Here is a 21078-nt window from a genome sequence, read left to right on the forward strand (position 1 = left end):
CGTTTATAATGAAACGGTAACACCAATAATCGAGCAAAGAACAAGATAAACGCCACAAATGAATTGATAAGTTTACCTTAATTCTTGATGCAATTAGAGGATAGCAAATTCTCACAATCACTCTAATTAAGAAGAACATGCAAGAGCATGAGCAATTCTGCCTTTGATTCAAATTATGCCAAAAAAATCTCGTTTTACATCTTAAGGAGGCTATTTATATGCCTTAAACAAACATAACCCTAAAGAAGAGCATCTAACTAGGCTGCCCTAGGGCCAAACCACATGGGCTTAACTCTAAAACACAAAATAAAGTCATTTCCAGCCCAAAACAAACAACTTGATATTGGGCAGATTGCATGCATCATAAAACCAACCCAAAACAACTTAAATAAACACTATGAGCCCATATCCCTTACATATTAATTAGACCAAAACAAGCAACAAGGGATAAGAACACATCCAAGCCCACTAGGAAGCACCAATGGATCCATATCAGCAAAGGAGATAAATCAAGTACAGTCAAAGGATTAAAACCATACACAAGCTCAAATGGACTATAACCACTAGAAGAATGTATAGACCTATTATAAGCAAATTCAATGAAAGGCAAACAATCCTCCCAGGTTTTCAGATTCTTACCAACCACCGCTCTAAGCAAAGTACCTAGAGTTCTGTTAACTACCTCAGTTTGGCCATCCGTTTGGGGGTGACAAGTAGTAGAGTACAGCAACTTCGTACCAAGCTTACTCCATAAAACACGCCAAAAATGAGAAAGGAACTTGGCATCACGGTCTGAGACTATGGTGCGTGGCACCCCATGCAATCTCACAACCTCCCTGAAAAACAACTCAGCAACATGGACAGCATCATCACTCTTATGGCATGCAATGAAATGTGCCATCTTACTAAACCTATCCACAACAACAAAAATACTATCCCTACCTCGCTTTGTTCTGGGCAATCCAAGTACAAAATCCATAGAAACATCAGTCCAAGGCAAAGTAGGTACAGGTAAAGGCATATAAAGGCCATGAGGCATAGATTTAGACTTAGCTTGCTTACATGCTATGCACACACCACACAATTTCTCTACATCTCTACGCATTTGTGGCCAAAAGAAATGTTCAGCAAGTATATCATATGTCTTAAGAATCCCAAAATGCCCCATAAGTCCCCCACAATGTGATTCTAACACAAGCAATTCACACATAGAACATTTGGGTATACAAAGTTTATTTCCTTTAAATAAAAACCCCTCATGCCTAAAGAACTTGTTGAAGGCCCCATGTTCACATGCACTCCAAATAAGACCGAAGTCATCATCATCAACATACAAGGATTTTATATGCTCAAATCCTAACAACTTAGCATTAAGAGTAGTAATTAAAGCATACCTCCTAGAAAGTGCATCAGCCACAATATTTTCTTTTCCTTGCTTGTATTTAATCACAAAAGGAAACTGTTCAATGAACTCAACCCACTTACCATGTCTCTTGTTCAACTTACCTTGTCCCTTGAGGTGCTTTAAAGATTCATGGTCAGTGTGTATGACAAATTCTTTGGGTAGAAGGTAATGTTGCCATACCTCCAATGCTCTCACTAAAGCATACAGCTCCTTGTCATAGGTTGAATAATTGAGCTGCGCCCCATTGAGTTTCTCACTGAAATAGGCAATAGGCTTTCGTTCCTGCATCAACACTGCACCAATAACTACACCAGAGGCGTCACACTCAATCTCAAATGTTTTATCAAAGTTAGGTAAAACTAAAATAGGAGCAGAACAAAGAATGGATTTTAAAGTATCAAACACCCTTTGTTGCGCTTCCCCCCATTTGAACCCAACTTCCTTCTTTACCACCTCTGTGAGTGGGGCTACAATGGTAGAGAAGTCCTTCACAAAGCTTCGGTAGAAGCTTGCTAGGCCATGGAAACTCCTCACCTCAGATATAGATTTAGGAGTTGGCCATTCTCGAATTGCTTTAAGCTTCTCCTCATCAACCTCAATCCCCTGTGCACTCACAACAAAACCAAGAAAAACAAGCCTATCTATGCAAAAAGTGCATTTCTGTAGCTTAGCATATAACTTTTCAGCTCTCAAAGTTATCAATACTAACCTAACATGCTCAACATGGTCATCAATAGATTGGCTATAAATCAGTATATCATCAAAATAAACCACAACAAATTTGCCTAGAAAAGCACGTAAGATATGGTTCATTAATCTCATGAAAGTACTAGGTGCATTAGTTAGACCAAATGGCATAACCATCCACTCATATAAACCATATTTAGTCTTAAAGGCAGTTTTCCATTCATCACCTAACTTCATTCTGATTTGATGATATCCACTCATTAAGTCAATTTTAGAAAAGTACTTACTACCATGCAGTTCATCTAGCATATCATCTAGCCTAGGAATTGGATGGCGATACTTAACTGTGATTTTGTTGACAGCTCGGCAGTCAACACAAATCCTCCAAGAACCGTCCTTCTTAGGCACAAGTAATACAGGAACTGCACATGGGCTCATACTCTCCCTCACAAATCCCTTAGACAACAGGTCATCAACTTGGCGCTGCAACTCCTTAGTCTCCATGGGGTTGCTCCTATATGCTGGCCTGTTAGGAATTGTAGCTCCAGGCACAAAGTCAATCTGATGCTCAATGCCTCTTAGGGGTGGCAGTCCGCTAGGCATTTCATCAGGAAACACATCAGAAAACTCCTGCAATAAAGAAACAAAACTAGAAGGCAAAGAAGAAGTGTCAATGTTAGTCAAATTAAGCAAAATTTCCTTAAACCGAATCATTAAGATTGGTCTACCCTCACTAACACTACTGCGAATCTCTCTCTCTTTTACATACATGTTTTGTTTCTTTCTTCCTTCTCTTGTTGTTTTACTCACCAATGGGCCATTCAATTGTTTCTTTTCACTCTTGGCCTCTTTTTCCCTGTTTTCTTTATCTTTATTTTCTCCCTCCCCCTGAATACAATTCTGCCCCTCACTTTCTAATATCCTCTTTTGGTCCATATAGACCTCAGGTGGTGTCAAAGGAGCTAGAACCACATGTTTACCCAAATAGGTAAGAGAGAACCGGTTGGTGTACCCATCATGCTGGACTCGCCTGTCGTATTGCCATGGGCGGCCTAGAAGAATATGCCCAGCTAGCATAGGTACTACATCACAAGTGACCTCATCCTTGTACCATCCAATGGAGAATGGCACCTTCACCTGCTTGTTTACTCTTACAGAACCCATATCATTGAGCCATTGAAGCTTATATGGCCTTGGGTGCTGTACACATGTCAAACCCAATTTCTGCACCATGCTCAAACTAGCTACATTAGTGCAACTTCCACTATCAATAATTAAAAGACATACCTTGTTAAGTACCAAGCATCTAGTATGGAAAATATTCTCTCTTTGTTCTAAGCTCTCCTCTTGAACTTGCATGTTGAGAACTCGCTTGGTAACTAGTAACTGTCCCATCTCAGGTTGTAAAACTTCTTCATCAACCTCATCATCATCATGGCAGTCCTCAAGTGGCGGCATTGGGTTTTCTTCATCCTCAGATTCAGAATAGGTGTAGCCATCTCGAATCACTATTACCCTTTTGTTAGGGCATTGAGAAGATATATGGCCCTTCCCAAGACATTTGAAACATTTGATGTCTCCACTAGGAGTAGTGGAACTTGATCCCTTTGAATGAGTTGGAGCGTTGGGCATGAATGCCTTAGATATTGAATCTGCCCCCTTTTGTGTAGAGCTTTGAAACTCCTTTTTCTCTTCCCTTTTAGGCCATCTAGCAGCCCGAGAGTTACTGTTGTTGTTGGCAGCCCTATATGATGTGGTGCTCTTCCCTTTTCTCTGCTTCTCTAACTTCATAGCCATATTCAACATCTCCTCCATGGAATCATACCTGTACATTTCTAGTGCATCAGCTATGTCCTTATTAAGGCCACCTAGGAATCTAGCCATAGTCACCTCCTCATTCTCCTCAATATGTGCTCTAGCCATGCACATCTCCATATCTTTATGGTAGTCTTCTACTGATTTGGCTCCTTGGACAAGTCTATGAAGTTTCTGATGTAACTCTCTAAAATAATGCTCAGGAAGAAAACGTTTTCTCATTACCTCCTTCATGTCCTCCCAATTGTGGATAGGTCGTCGTCCCACTTTTCTTCGGCTTTGATTAAGTTGATCCCACCAAAACAGAGCATAATCTTGGAATTCTAAGGCTGCAATCTTCACCTTTTTCTCCTCAGTATACCTATTGCATTCGAAGATCATCTCAACCTTCCTCTCCCATTCCAAGTATTCATCTGCATTGTTTCGGCCTTTGAAAGGTGGCACCTTGAGTTTGATGTTACCCAAGTTACCATCTAATGGCGTATCAACCTCTTCTTCATCCTCCCCATAGTAGGTTTCATTTCTATAAACACGGCCTCTACCAATCCCTCTTCCTCTTCCTCTGTTATTTCTACCTCCTCTTGCCCACGGGGGCTCTCTATGCCATTCATCATTCTCTTCTTCATACTCTTCATGCCAAGGTTGTCTAGAGTGCTCTTTGGAAGTGGTTGCACCCCTCCTTGTGGCATTAGGGTCATGTCTTTCTGTCCTTTGTTCTTGAAGTTCCAGTCTATCATTAAAACTCTCCATAAGCCTAGTGATTCGCCCCATCTCTCCAGAAAAGGCATCTAGAAAGGCTTGTAGTTTTGGATCTTCAACTTTGAGAGGGCTGTCATTCTTATCTCTAGATGAATCAGACATCCTGAAATAGAATAACAAACACAAAAACTAAAGGAAATGGTTAGTTGATCACTCCCTCACGTGTTTCTCTCTTTATTTGGCTTTTTCACAATATGTGGGTTTCACTCCAGCCTTTTACCACTCTTTCCACTTGAATAATTGCACTTCAGAATCCCAAAGTTGCTACAAAAATCAAGAGAAAGTTAGGAAAGCAAAGAATATAATCAAGTAATGCACAAACTCTAACAAGAATTCACAACATTTTGAATGGCAATACAAGAACAAGAAGGTGTATTGCTTGAAGTTAATAAACTAAAGTGAAGGAACAAGCAAATAACACTTTAGCAATGAAAAGAGGCAAAGCACGGGCGTGCTGGAACGGCACGGGCAAGTTTTGGACTTCCAGAGGCAAGCACGGGGTGTGCTATGTTTGGCACGGGCGTGCTTGGACTTCCAGAAGCAAGCACGGGCTGATTAGAGAGGTAGCACGGGCGTGCTTCTCCCAGCCTACAGAATCGCCTGGACTTCCAGAGGCGAGCACGGGCAGGCGCACGGGCGTGCTTCTCTCTGGACGTGTGAGGTCCAAAATTTCCTAACTACTAAGCTCTAATTGTTCCACACAAACAAATAATAGATTACTAGAATCAACAAATAGACAATTCTGGACAAGATGCACGAAGTTAATTCACTACAAAGTAAAATTAACTATGGACCTAATCAATCTAATTATCAAAGCTAGTATTCAAGAAAATTTCCCAAGGACAATATGTAACTATAGCAGTGCTAGGTTATCAATTCACTTTAGTGCACAATTTCAGGTTGTCACAAGTCAATTCTCAAGCTTCATACAAGCACATAGTTTGCTAGCATATAATTCTCAGGTCAAACGAATAACAATTCTTTTTTTTTTTTTTTCAATGCGAATTGGCAGCAAAATATAAACAAAGATTCCTTTTCTTTTTTTCGTTTTTTTTTTTTTTTTTTTTAAATCCCTAACCCTAGGATAGATTGAAATCCACAACCACAGTGCTCTGATACCAGATAATATGATCCTAGCTAATTAACAAGTACTCTTGCAAATCAACAAGGTAATCTAGCGGAAAGCATGCAATCACGGAAGTACCCGTCAATCCCTTTAACCCCCAAGTACTCTTGAAGAGAGAAAAACAAGGAATTTAGAACAAGAATCAGAAACTTACCTTCAAGTACTCTTGAAAACAACTCTGAAATTCTTGGCGCAATTAATCTTGTAGAACTCACAAGCCTAATTACTAAGGTAGATATGGTGCTGTTCATGCAAGGATGAAGAACACGGTTTGTTCTTGAAGAACAAAGAAAAACACGTTGGTTTTAATTCAAATTAATGTTGGCTGCCGTGCAGCTCTTTACAATGCAATATAAATAACCTAAGCTAACCCTAATTTAGCTATTAACTTAAGTTAGCCCAGGCCTAAACCTAATGTGGCCCAAATGGGCTTAATTAAATACAAGTCCAAAGCTAACTAATTAAAACAAGCTTGACTTAAACATTAACTAATCTAGGATTGGCCCAACTCTGGAAAATAAGCCCAACCAGCCTTACACTTAATTAATTAAGTCCACTAATAGAATTTAAATAAAAGCAAGACAAATGGCCAGAGGCCCTACACAGCCCATACTTAAGCTCATAATAAAATAACATCCTCCTAAATTTGCCTAAGTATAGAACCATGTAGAATGCATCAATGGGCAGCCTCTTTGCACGCCTCAAGCACCATAACAAGCTTTGGTGCTTCTTCAAGTTCAATCTCACATCTTGCATAATTATGATCTTGAAGCTCCAATGTGATTTGTTCTTGAGTAAATGCATTCAAGGCTGTTCGTAGCTTGGTTGCACGAGCTCTTGTGATTGGTCCCTCGGGTAGAGCTAAAGGATCCTTCATCTTGCTCCCTTGATCTGTATCAGTTTACCTTGATTCTTGATGCAATTAGAAGAATACAATCTCACACCCTCTAAAGCAAGAACACGCCAAAGCATGAAGAAGAAGTCTCTCTTTATTAATTGATTGAATAATAATCTCTATAATTACAAAATAACAAGCTATTTATAGTAATCTAAGAGGTCCAGATCCTTAAAGGATTTAGAGTTAGCTAAGGAGTAGGATTTAGCAAATCTAAACCAACTAAGGATATGACTAACAAAATCATAACAACTTAAGGATTTGGATATCTAATCCAAATCTACTAAAGATTGATTAAATCTAAACAAAATAAGGCTAAAATAATCAAGGGTGGCCGAATTATAGGAGGCCCAACCCATTAACATTGCAAAAACTCAAAATAAACTAACTAAAATTTCAAGAGGCAGAGACGTGCACGGCCTGGGGCGTGCCAATCCGCACGGGCGTGCTTTAATGTAAGTTGCTCCTCACAAGAGGCAGAGGCGTGCACGGTCTGGGGTGTGCTAGTTGGCACGGGCGTGCCCGTCAATGTAAGACTTCCTTCGCGAGAGGCAGAGGCGTGCACGGTCTGGGGCGTGCTAGTTGGCACGGGTGATATCACCAACCACCTATGAAGCTCAAGGGAACAAGGACCACAACAATGGCAATCCATTAGCACTTCCTAGTGGACCAATTACAAGGAGCCGTGCAAAGAATTATGGAGCAACCATGTCCTTATACATTCAAGAACAAATCACACAAGAGCTCCATGACCTTGCTTTCAACAAGTGCTATGAAGAACTTAAAGGAACACCTAAGTTTCTCACATTAATAGAAGCACAAGTTGAGTGGGAACCATGCTTGGTTAGCACGCCCGTGCAAGGTGGCACGCCCCAGACCGTGCACTCTTCTGCCTCTCGCGAAGGAAACTCATACATGCGCGCACGCCCGTGCCAACTAGCACGCCCCAGACCGTGCACCCTTCTGCCTCTCGCGAAGGAAACTCATACATGCGCGCACGCCCGTGCGCCTTGGCACGCCTTGGACCGTGCAACTGTCTGCCTCTCATTAAACTAGTTAGCTTATTTTGTGTTTTTACAATGCTAATGGGTTGGGCCTCCAATATTTTGGCCACCCTTGAATAATTAGCCTTATTTTGATTAGATTTAGTCAATCTTTAGTGGATTTGGATTAGATCTCCAAAATCTTAAGTAGTTATGATTTTTGTTAGTCAACTCCTTAGTTGGTTTAGATTTGCTAAATCCTACTCCTTAGCTAACTCTAAATCCTCTAAGGATCTGGACCTCTTAGATTAGTATAAATAGCTTGTTATTTTGTAATTAAACATGAATTATTCAATCAATTAAAGAGAGATTTTCTTCTTCCATGCCTTTGGCGTGTTCATGTTTTAGAGAGTGTGAGATTGCATTCTTCTAATTGCATCAAGAATCAAGGTAAACTTATCAATCTAATTGTGGCGTTTATCTTATTCTTTTTCTCTATTATTGGTGTTCTTGTTTCTTTAAGCTTTGGGTGCCATAGAGAGGGGTTTAGTTTGATCTTGGATCTCTTCCAAAAAACTTGTCATAGAGTTCATGGAATTTATTTCCATAGGGTTCCGCGTCAGTTTGGTATCAGAGCCAAAGATTAAGGTAAATTCTTATTTATCTTAGCTCTAGGGTTTTTGTTTATTTGTTTTCTTGTTCATCTTGTTCTTGTGTTTGTTTTCTTGTTCATCTTGCTTCTTTTGTGTTTGTTTCCTTTTGTTTAGTTTCAATTCGTTTTTGCTTCAATTAAATTTAGTAATTTCGTTCTTGTTTCAATTCTGGAAGTTTGATCTTAGATATTGTTGAATAAAAAAAAAAAAAAGAGTATAGAAAAAAATTTCGTCCACCATTGAAATTTGCTTGTGTGGATCTTGATTTGTTCCTGAATCCAAGGGATTTGATCCTAATTCAAAGGGATTTTACCTTATTTTGTGGCATTATTCCTAATCCTTATGAGATTTGACCATATTTTGTGGGATTGTGCCTAATCCTTAGAAGATTTGACCATATTTTGTGGGATTGTGCCTAATCCTAAGGGATTTGACCATATTTTATGGGATTTAGTTTATCCACTATAATCTTGTGATAAAATCCAATCTTAACTACTTGTGGATAAGATAACAAAAATTAGTTGACCATATCTTTTGAGATTGAGCAAAATCTACTACAATCCTTGTCAAATCTAAGAATCCTACTTAAATTGGGTTGCATTGAAAAGGGACACAAGGTAGCACGCCCGTGCTTCACCTCAAGCATACCCGTGCATGTTTCTGACTTCCACTTGTTGGACTAGGCCTATTTAAGCACGCCCGTGCTCCATCTAGCACGCCCGTGCTCGATTCTATCCATTGTTTTCTTTTGTTTTTCTTTGATTGCTTGCTTTGTTTTGGGTAGAATTAATTAGGTCCATATTTGGTTTGCTTTGTAGTAAGCTAAATTCATACATTATATCCTAATATTGTCTTTTAAATTCTAGTTTCTTTGTTTTTGTGTGAGCTTTCTATTTCTTCTATTACATTGTTAGGGTGTGTTTGCTTGTTTACTACACTCTAATTGATAATTAAAGTAGTGCATTGTTTATGTTCTTGTGCTACTATCCATCTCGTTTTGAGTCTTCTTTCTAGAATTTGTGCTTGCTTTCATTGTTAAGTTTTATTCCTTGATTGTAAACGTACTTTTGAGTTGAATTGGTTGGCCAAGATTCTGAAGTTCAATTGGAAGAATTGCAAGGAGTGATTAAAGAGTGTAAACACGTGAGGGAGTGAATTACAATAACTCAAATCTTTTGTGTTTTCTCTTTGAATACTAACCATGAGTTCAGGCAAATCTGGAGATGAGAGTCCAATTCATGATCCTCAAATGAAAGTATTCATGTAAGCAATTCAAGGACAGTTTAGAACCTTCAACAATCTTTTCCTAGACATGAAGGAGGAATTGCAAGAGATAAGAGCTTCACGAAACTCTAATACAACAAGAGCTCGTCCACAAACTAGATTTCAAGCTCATGATGATGAAGATACTGCAGAAACCAATTTCAATAAAATTGATGGAGACTTGGGATCAATTAAGATGAGGATTCCAGAATTCAAAGGCAACAACAATGCTGAAGAATTCCTTGAATGGGAGAGAAAGGTAAAACAAATCTTTGAATGCCATAACTATTCTCAAGAAAAGAAATCCCATCTTGCTGCTGTTGAATTCAAAGGTTATGCCATGTTTTGGTGGGAACAATTGTTATTGAAAAGAAGAAGAAAGGGATTGCGACCTGTACCACCATGGGAGATCATGAAAGAGCTAATGCACCAAAAGTTTGTCCCTACTCATTACTTTAGGGATTTACACAATAAATTAGCAAGGATGGTGCAAGGAGGAAGGAGTGTGGAAGAATACTACAAGGAGATGGAGATTTGCATGGCTAGAGCCAAGATTGAGGAAGAAGAGCAAATCTGATAAGGATCCGGGATCGAAAATCAAAGGAATGAGATGTAAGTTCGCCTCTATGGCACCCCACGTTTATAATGAAATGGAAACACCAATAATCGAGATTAAAATGCTCTATGGCACCCCACGTTTATAATGAAACGGTAACACCAATAATCGAGCAAAGAACAAGATAAACGCCACAAATGAATTGATAAGTTTACCTTAATTCTTGATGCAATTAGAGGATAGCAAATTCTCACAATCACTCTAATTAAGAAGAACATGCAAGAGCATGAACAATTCTGCCTTTGATTCAAATTATGCCAAAAATCTCGTTTTACATCTTAAGGAGGCTATTTATATGCCTTAAACAAACATAACCCTAAAGAAGAGCATCTAACTAGGCTGCCCTAGGGCCAAAACACATGCGCTTAACTCTAAAACACAAAATAAAGTCATTTCCAGCCCAAAACAAACAACTTGATATTGGGCAGATTGCATGCATCATAAAACCAACCCAAAACAACTTAAATAAACACTATGAGCCCATATCCCTTACATATTAATTAGACCAAAACAAGCAACAAGGGATAAGAACACATCCAAGCCCACTAGGAAGCACCAATGGATCCATATCAAAATCACCATGTCACGATTCCTTGGGGGTCTCAATAAAGACATTGCTGATGCTTTAGAGATGTATAGGTATGAAAGCTTAGAGGAGATGGTAGATATGGCCATGAAACTTGAAAGACAGAAAAAAGGGAGATCCAACACCAATAAGTATTCCAACAACACATGGGGATCTAAATGGCCTAAAGAAGGTGAGAAGAAGGAATTTAGAGGTTCTAATTCTCAAAGGACAGATTCAACTTCAAAAGGTGAAGAAGCTGTCCAAACTCCATTTAAAAGCAACAAAGGTACTTCTAACTCTACAACCCCTTCTAGAGAAATTAAATGCTTTAAATGTTTGGGGAAAGGGCATTATGCATCTCAATGTCCAAATAAAAGGGTTATGATTGTTAAAGATGATGGGAATGTTAGTTCTGAATCTGTATGTAGTGATTATGATGATATGCCTAAATTACTTGATGATAATGATGATGATGATTCAGAAAATTTGATACTTCCTGAACATGGAGAAGCTTTGGTTGCTAGGCGTGCTTTGAACATGCATGTTAAAGAAGAAAGCCTTGAGCAACGTGAGAACATATTTCACACTAGATGTTTGATTAGTGGAAAAGTGTGTACTCTTATCATTGATGGGGGTAGTTGCACTAATGTTGCTAGTGTAAACATGGTAAACAAACTGAACTTGACTTGTCTCAATCATCCTAAACCTTATAGGTTGCAATGGTTGAATGATTGTGGGGAAGTGAAAGTAACTAAACAGGTACTTGTGCCATTTTCTATTGGATGGTATGAAGATGAAATTTTGTGTGATATAGTACCTATGCAAGCTAGACATCTATTGTTGGGAAGACCATGGCAATATGATAGAAGAGCACTTCATGATGGATTCCACAATCGATATTCTTTGATTCATAAGGGGAAAAAGGTGGTTCTTGTGCCTTTATCACCTCAAGAGGTTTATGAAGACCAAAGAAAGATACTTGAGAGAGAGAGAGAGGTTTCGGCCTTGAGAGAACAAAAGAGAGAAGATAGTAAGAATGAGGGAAAAGAGGCCACAAAAATAACAAAACAAATTAATGGCCCAATTGTGAGAGAAAAAGAAAGAGAGGAGAAAAAGAAACAGACTTTTTATGCAAGAGCTGGAGAGATTAAGTGTGCTATTGCCTTGGAGAAGCCCATATTGCTTCTAAGGTATAAAGAGGTTTTACTTGCTGAAACTAACACTAACCTTGATAGTTTGCCTTCTATGTTTGTTTCTATGTTGCAGGAATTTGACGATGTCTTTCCTAGTGAATTACCTAGTGGTTTACTACCTTTAAGAGGAATAGAACATCAAATTGACTTCATTCCTGGAGTTGCAAAGGCAAGTTGATGAACTTATGGAGAAAGGTTTGGTGAGAGAAAGCATGAGCCCGTGTGTCGTTCCCGTGCTTCTAGTACCTAAAAAGGATGGAACATGGCGCATGTGTGTTGATTGTAGAGCGGTCAACAAAATCACTGTAAAGTATAGACACCCTATCCCTAGACTTGATGATATGTTAGATGAAATGCATGGGGCAACTTACTTTACTAAAATTGATTTAATGAGTGGTTACCATCAAATTAGAATGCAACCAGGTGATGAATGGAAAACTGCTTTTAAAACTAAGTATGGTTTGTATGAATGGTTAGTTATGCCTTTTGGACTATCTAATGCACCTAGTACTTTTATGAGGCTTATGAACCATGTATTGCGTGCCTTCTTAGGAAAATTTGTGGTTGTATACTTTGATGATATACTCATCTATAGCAAGTCTCTTAATGATCATATTGAGCATGTTAGGATAGTATTACAAACTTTGAGGACTGAAAAGTTGTATGCTAAACTTAACAAATGCACATTTAGTATAGATAGACTTGTATTTCTTAGTTTTATTGTGAGTGCACAGGGTATTGAAGTAGATGAGGATGATATGGATCAACCATCACTCAACCATGGAGCTCAAGGGAGCAAGGAGAACAACATAGGAGATCCATTAGTGTTTCCTAGTGGGCCAATTACAAGAAGTCAAGCAAAGAGATATGGGGCAGCCATATCCTTATATGTTCAAGCCCAAATTACACAAGAGCTTCATGATGTGGCATTTAACAAGTGTTATGTGGAACTTGAAGGCAAACCTAAGCTTCTTACAATGTTGGAGACATGTGCTGTTGGTGTAGCACACTCTAGCCATGCTAATATGTAAGGGATGTGGGCTTGGACGTGTTCTTATTTCTTGTTGCTGATTTTTCTCTTTAGATCTTCTTGGATCTGGACTTTTTCTTTTAGATGTTCTTGGATCTGAGTTTTCTCTTTGGATCTTCTTGTTGTTTGTTTGTTTATTAAATAAAAAATAAAAAAAAATCAATTGATTACGTTATCAAGAATTTATAAGTTATTAAATACCAAATCTAGAGATTTGTTTGTCTTCTTGAATCTTGTTGATAAAAAAAAAAAAAGAGAGAGAGGTAAGTCAAATCTTGTTAAAGTCATTACCTACCTATGTTGAATTGGGAGACACAAAAGTCATTGCTGGATATTCTAAATATAAAACCATTACCTACCTAAATTGAATTGGGAGACACAAAATTCATTGTTGGTTACCTACCTAAGTTGAATTGGGAGACACAAAAGTCATTGTTGGACAACCTAAATATTAAGTCATTACCTACCTAAATTGAAATTGGGAGACACAAACCATCCACTTATACCTTGTTAAGACCTTACCCTACCTAAATTGGGTCACATTTGTGGGTTAAGTGAGGATACAAGCCAAGCACGTCTGCTACAGTAACTTGCTACAGGAACTCAGAAGCAAACTTGCTACAGTACCTTTAAAAAAAAAAAAATTTTTTTTTGGGTTTTCTTTGTTTGCTTGCTTTGATTGGGTAGAATTAATTAGGTCCATATTTGGTTTGCTTTGTAGTAAACTAAATTCATACACTATATCCCTAAATTGTCTTTTAAATTCTAGTTTCTAGTTCTTGTTTGTGTGCTATCTTTGCTTCATTTATATTGTTAGGGTGTATTTGCTTGTTCCAACACTCTAATTAATAATCAAGTAGTACATTGTTTTGTTCTTGTGCTACCATTCATTTTGTTTGAGTTTTCTTTCTAGAATTGTGCTTACGTTTCTTTTGTTAAGGTTTATTTTCCTTGTGTTCTAAACGTGCTTTGAGATTGATTGGTTGGCCTAAAATTCTGAAGTACAATTGGAGGATTTGCAAGGAGTGATTGAGGAGTGTAAACACGTGAGGGAGTGCTTTATCACTAACTCAATTCTTTTTCGTGTTTTCTATTCTTGAATAGTAACCATGAGTTCAGGCACATCTGGAGATGGTAACGGAGATGGAAATCCAATTAGAGATCCTCAACTAAAGTTGTTCATGGAATCTATCCAAGGACAATTTAGAACCTTCAATAATCTCTTTCAAGACATGAGGGAAGAATTGCAAGAGATGAAGGCTTCACAAAGCTCTAATGCCACTAGAGCCCGTCCCCAAGTTAGAATTCAAACCCATGATAATGAGGAAACTGAAGATACTAATCCTAATAAAATTGATGGAGACTTGGGAGCAATCAAAATGAGGATCCCAGAATTCAATGGCAACAACAATGCTGAAGAATACCTTGAATGGGAGAGAAAGGTAGAACAAATCTTTGAATGCCATAATTATTCCCAGGAGAAGAAATCCCATCTTGCAGCTGTGGAGTTCAAAGGATATGCTATGTTTTGGTGGGAACAATTGCTACTAAAAAGAAGAAGTAGGGGGATGCGACCGGTACCACCATGGGAGATCATGAAGGAATTAATGCACCAAAAGTTTGTCCCTGCTCATTACTTTAGGGATTTACACAACAAACTAGCAAGAATGGTGCAAGGAGGGAGGAGCGTGGAAGAGTACTATAAGGAGATGGAGATTTGCATGGCAAGAGCCAAGATTGAGGAAGATGTCCAAATTACCATGTCACGATTCCTTGGAGGTCTAAATAGTGATATTGCTGATGCTTTGGAGATGTATCGCTATGATACACTAGAAGAGATGGTAGATATGGCCATGAAGCTAGAAAGGCAGAAAAAGGGAAAGTCTACCAATAAATATTCCAACAATACTTTGGGAACCAAATGGTCCAAAGGAGGAGAGAAGAGAGATTTCAAAGGTCCTAGTTTCCAAAGAACGGAATCAGTTTCGAAAGGTAAAGAGGTTGCCCAAACTACATTCAAAGGAAACAAAGGTACTTCTAACTCTATAAACCCTGCTAGAGAAATTAAATGCTTTAAGTGTTTAGGAAAAGGGCATATTGCATCTCAATGTCCTAATAAAAGGGTTATGATTGTTAGGGAAGATGGAAATGTTAGTTCTGAATCCGAATGTAGTGATTGTGATGATATGCCTCATTTGCATGATGTTGATAATGATAATTCAGATGAGGATGAGCATAACTTATTGTTTGCTGAACGTGGAGAATCTCTGGTTGTTAGGCGAGTTTTGAATATGCATGTTAAGGAGGAGAGCCTTGAACAACGTGAGAACATATTTCACACTAGATGCTTGATACATGGAAAAGTGTGCTTGCTTATTATTGATGGGGGTAGTTGCACTAATGTTGCTAGTGTGAGTATGGTGAATAAGTTGAATTTGGCATGTCTTAAACATCCTAAACCTTATAGATTACAATGGTTGAATGATGGTGGAGAGGTGAAGGTGACACGCCAGGTGCTTGTGCCATTCTCCATTGGATGGTACAAAGATGAGATTTTGTGTGATGTAGTACCGATGCAGGCAGGCCATCTATTGTTGGGAAGGCCATGGCAATATGATCGAAAGGCACTACATGATGGGTTCTTTAACCGATACTCTTTGGTTCATAAGGGGAAGAAGGTGACTCTTGTTCCATTATCACCTCAAGAAGTGTACACCGATCAGAAGAAAATATTTGAGAGAGAGAGAGAAACTTCAGCTTTGAGGGAAAATGAGAGTGAGACATAGCTAGAGAGGTTAAGTGTGCCATAGCCTTGAGGCAACCCGTGTTGCTTCTTAGGTTCAAGGAAATTTTGTTTTCTAACGCTGACACTAATCTTGATGGTTTACCTCCTGTGTTTGTTTCTATGTTACAGGAATTCACTGATGTTTTTCCAGAGGAGCTACCTAGTGGATTACCGCCTTTGAGAGGGATAGAACATCAGATTGATTTCATTCCTGGCTCCACCATTCCAAATCGACTAGCCTATCGAAGCAATCCAACGGAGACAAAGGAGTTGCAGAGGCAAGTTGATGAGCTTATGGAGAAAGGATTGGTGCGAGAGAGCATGAGTCCTTGTGCCGTTCCAGTACTTTTAGTACCCAAAAAGGATGGTACATGGCGAATGTGTATTGACTGCAGGGCGGTCAACAAAATCACTGTAAAGTATAGACACCCTATTCCTAGACTTGATGACATGTTAGATGAGTTGTGTGGGTCTACTTACTTTACAAAGATCGATTTAATGAGTGGTTATCATCAAATTCGAATGCAACCAGGTGATGAATGGAAAACTGCTTTCAAAACTAAGTATGGTTTGTATGAATGGTTAGTTATGCCTTTTGGATTGTCTAATGCACCTAGTACTTTCATGAGGCTTATGAACCATGTTTTACGTGCTTTCTTAGGAAAATTTGTAGTTGTGTACTTTGATGATATACTTGTTTATAGCAAGTCTCTTAATGATCATGTTGGGCATGTTAGGCTAGTATTACAAGCTTTGAGAACTGAACAATTGTATGCTAAGCTTAAGAAATGCACATTTTGTATAGATAGACTTGTGTTTCTTGGTTTTGTTGTGAGTGCGCAGGGTATAGAGGTGGATGACGAGAAAGTGAAAGCTATCAAGGAATGGCCGACGCCGAAATCAACTTCAGATGTACGAAGTTTCCATGGGTTGGCAAGTTTCTACTGACGGTTTGTACAAGATTTCTCTTCAATTGCCGCACCACTCACGGAGGTAATTAAAAAGGAAGTTGGGTTCAAGTGGGGAGAGGAACAACAGAAAGCATTTGACATGCTTAAAGGAAAGTTGACATCCGCTCCAATACTTTCTTTACCTAATTTTGAGAACACCTTTGAAATTGAGTGTGATGCTTCTGGTGTAGGTATTGGAGGAGTGTTGATGCAAGAGAAGAAGCCAATTGCCTATTTCAGTGAGAAGTTGAATGGAGCACAACTCAATTACTCGACCTATGACAAGGAGCTATATGCCTTGGTGAGGACTTTGAACGTATGGCAACACTACTTATTACCTAAGGAGTTTGTCATTCACACTGATCATGAAGCCCTAAAACACTTGAAGGGTCAAGGTAAGCTCAACAAGCGACATGGTAAGTGGGTTTAGTTCATTGAACAATTCCCTTACGTTATTAAATACAAGCATGGAAAGGATAACATTGTTGCTGATGCATTGTCACGGAGACATGCTTTACTTACTACTCTTAGTTCTAAGTTGCTAGGATTCGAGTATGTTAAGGATTTGTATGTGTCTGATTCTGATTTTGGCAATGTGTATTTGGCATATGAACATGGAGCATTTGACAAATTTTATCGACATGAAGGATATTTGTTTAAGGGCAGTAAACTTTGTGTTCCTAAATGCTATATGCGTGATTTGCTTGTACTTGAGTCTCATTGTGGGGGATTGATGGGACATTTTGGGGTACATAAGACTTATGACATGTTGAATGAACATTTTTATTGGCCTCATATGCGTAAAGATGTCGAGAAAGTTTGTGATTCTTGTCTTACTTGTAAACAGGCCAAGTCTAAGTCTATGCCTCATGGCTTGTATATGCCTTTACCAGTTCCTAGTTCACCTTGGGTTGATATATCTATGGATTTTGTACTTGGATTACCTAGGACTAGGCATGGTAGAGACAGTATATTTGTAGTGGTTGATAGGTTCAGCAAAATGGCTCATTTCATTCCTTGTCATAAAACTGATGATGCTATTCATGTTGCTGAATTGTTCTTTAGAGAGGTGGTACGATTAAATGGAGTTCCACGGACTATCGTTTCTGATAGGGATGCTAAGTTCCTTTAACATTTTTGGAAGGTTTTGTGGGGTAAGCTAGGTACAAAATTACTTTATTCTACTACTTGTCATCCACAAACAGATGGACAAACTGAAGTTGTGAATAGGACTTTAGGAACTTTACTTCGTGCTATAGTGGGTAAAAATTTGAAAACTTGGGAGGATTGTTTGCCATTTATTGAATTTGCATATAATCGAAGCATACATTCTACTTCAGGTTTTACTCCATTTGAACTTGTTTATGGATTTAACCCACTAACTGTTTTGGATCTTGTTCCTTTACCTTTACATGAGCTCTCTAGTCTAGATGGTGATAAAAAGGCTGAATTGGTGAAGTCTTTACATGAGAAGGCTCGAGCAAATATTGAAAAGAGGAACAAACAGTATGCTGACAAGGCAAACAAAGGAAGGAAGAAGCTGGTGTTTGCACCTGGAGATTGGGTTTGGGTGCACCTTCGGAAGGAGAGGTTTCCCAACCAACGAAAGTCTAAGCTAGATGCACGTGGAGATGGTCCATTCCAAGTCTTGGAACGCATCAATGACAACGCCTACAAGATAGACTTGCCAGGTGAATATGGTGTTTCCGCTACCTTTAACGTTAGTGATTTGTCTCCTTTTGACATGGATGCAGATTTGAGGACAAATCTTTTTGAGGAAGGAGGGAATGATATGGATCAACCATAACCATGGAGCTCAAGGGAGCAAGGAGAACAACATAGGAGATCCATTAGTGTTTCCTAGTGGGCCAATTACAAGAAGTCAAGCAAAGAGATATGGGGCAGCCATATCCTTATATGTTCAAGCCCAAATTACACAAGAGCTTCATGATGTGGCATTTAACAAGTGTTATGTGGAACTTGAAGGCAAACCTAAGCTTCTTACAATGTTGGAGACATGTGCTGTTGGTGTAGCACACTCTAGCCATGCTAATATGTAAGGGATGTGGGCTCGGACGTGTTCTTATTTCTTGTTGCTTGTTTTGGTCTAATTACTATGTAAGGGATATGGGCTTATAGTGTTTGTTTTAAGTTGTTTTGGGCTAATTTTATATGCATGCAATCTGCCCAATATTAAGTTGTCTATTTTGGGTTGGAAATGATTCTATTTTGTGTGTAATAGTTAGGCCCATGTGTTTTGGCCTTAGGGCAGCCTAGTTAGATACTCTTCTTTAAATTTAGGGTTGTTTGAGGCATATAAATAGCCTCCTTAAGATGTAAAACGGGATTTTTGGCATAATTTGAATCAAAGGCAGAATTGTTCATGCTCTTGCATGTTCTTCTTAATTAGAGTGATTGTGAGAATTTGCTATCCTCTAATTGCATCAAGAATTAAGGTAAACTTATCAATTCATTTGTGGCGTTTATCTTGTTCTTTGCTCGATTATTGGTGTTACCGTTTCATTATAAACGTGGTGATACGGATCCACTACCACCAACCACCTATGGAGTTCAAGGGAACAAGAACCACAATAATGGCAATCCATTAGCACTTCCTAATGGACCAATTACAAGGAGTCGTGCAAAGAAGTATGGAGCAACCATGTCCTTACACATTCAAGAACAAGTTACAAAAGAGCTCCATGACCTTGCTTTCAACAAGTGCTATGAAGAACTTGAAGGAACACCTAAATTTCTCACATTAATAGAAGCACATGTTGAATGGGAACATGAATTGGTTAGCACGCCCGTGCTAGATGGCACACCCCAAGCCGTGCCCTCGTCTGACTTGCTGAGGAAAACAACTACCTTGAAGCACACCCCGTGCCAAATAGCACACCCAGGCCGTGCTTCCCTCTGACTCTGAAGCACCCCCGTGCCAAATAGCACACCTTGGCCGTGCTTCCCTCTGACTCTCACGAGGGAACTCCTACATTGAAGCACGCCCGTGCCAAATAGCACACCCAGGCCGTGCTTGTCCCTGCCTATCATTAAGTTAGTTAGCTTATTTTGAGTTTTTGCTTTGCTAATGGGTTGGGCCTCCAATATTTCGGCCACCCTTGAATAATTAGCCTTATTTTGATTAGATTTAGTCAATCTTTAGTGGATTTGGATTAGATCTCCAAATCCTTAAGTTGTTATGATTTTGTTAGTCAACTCCTTAGTTGGTTTAGATTTGCTAATCCTACTCCTTAGCTAACTCTAAATCCTCTAAGGATCTGGACCTCTTAGATTAGTATAAATAGCTTGTTATTTTGTAATTAAACAACAATTATTCAATGAATTAAAGACTATTTCTTCATGCTTTGGCGTGTTGGCTTTAGAGAGAGTGTGAGATTGCATTCTTCTAATTGCATCAAGAATCAAGGTAAACTTATCAATTCTTTGTGGCGTTTATCTTATTCTTTTACTCTATTATTGGTGTTCTCGCTTCTTTAAGCTTTGGGTGCCATAGAGGGGAGTTTATTCTAGATCTTTGATCTCTTCCAAAACTTGTCATTGAGTTCATGAAATTTATTTTCATTGGGTTCCGCGTCAGTTTGGTATCAGAGCCAAGCCTTGTCCCTCTGGCCGGTGGTGGGGCAAACCTCAGCGAGGACGCTGAGTCCCTAAGGGGGGGTGTATGTGACATCCCAGGTTTGGGGCACAACACCTTAGGCGAATCCCACATCGGCTACGCACAAGGTGGAAGTCCTATACATAAAGGGTGGCAACCTTGAACCAGTGTGACGCGTTTTGGGCTGGCAGAGCGGAGGTTTCCCTGGCCCAGAAACAAAACCGTGAGGGTTCAGGCCAGGTTTGGCACCCAAAGCGAACAATATCACACTAGGGCTGGGCTGTTACAATTTGGTATCAGAGCATGAGGCCCTAAAACACTTATTACCTAAAGAATTTGTCATCCATACTGACCATGAGGCCCTAAAACACTTGAAGGGTCAAGGTAAGCTTAATAAAAGGCATGGTAAGTGGGTTGAATTTATTGAACAATTTCCATATGTGATTAAATACAAGCATGGAAAAGACAATGTTGTTGCTGATGCATTATCAAGAAGATATACTCTAATTACTGCTCTTAGTTCTAAATTGCTTGGATTTGAGTATGTTAAAGAATTGTATGTGAATGATTCTGATTTTGGCAACATATATGTAGCATGTGAACATGGAGCATTTGATAAGTTCTATAGACATGATGGATATTTGTTTAAGGGCAGCAAACTTTGTGTGCCTAAATGTTCTATGCGTGAATTGCTTGTGCTTGAATCTCATAGTGGGGGATTGATGGGACACTTT

The 21078-nt window shown here is 39.0% G+C and overlaps 1 protein-coding gene across 1 annotated transcript in view; it reads right to left on the bottom strand.

The window, feature by feature from the left end:
- Positions 1–1145: 1145 nt before the first annotated feature.
- Positions 1146–21078, bottom strand: part of LOC149493696 (uncharacterized) — a 43166-nt gene continuing 23233 nt past the window's right edge. Inside the window, exons 2-4 of the mRNA XM_089726313.1 lie at positions 3234–4408; positions 1272–1811; positions 1146–1188 (exon numbers count right to left, since the gene is read on the bottom strand). Of these exons, the coding sequence (XP_089582439.1) occupies positions 1146–1188; positions 1272–1811; positions 3234–4408 (1758 nt within the window). The remainder of the gene's footprint in view (positions 1189–1271; positions 1812–3233; positions 4409–21078) is intronic.

Source organism: Jatropha curcas, chromosome 9 (genome assembly GCF_041381405.1).
Source record: "Jatropha curcas cultivar XTBG-Jc1 chromosome 9, XTBG_Jcur_1.0, whole genome shotgun sequence".
NCBI lineage: Eukaryota > Viridiplantae > Streptophyta > Magnoliopsida > Malpighiales > Euphorbiaceae > Jatropha > Jatropha curcas.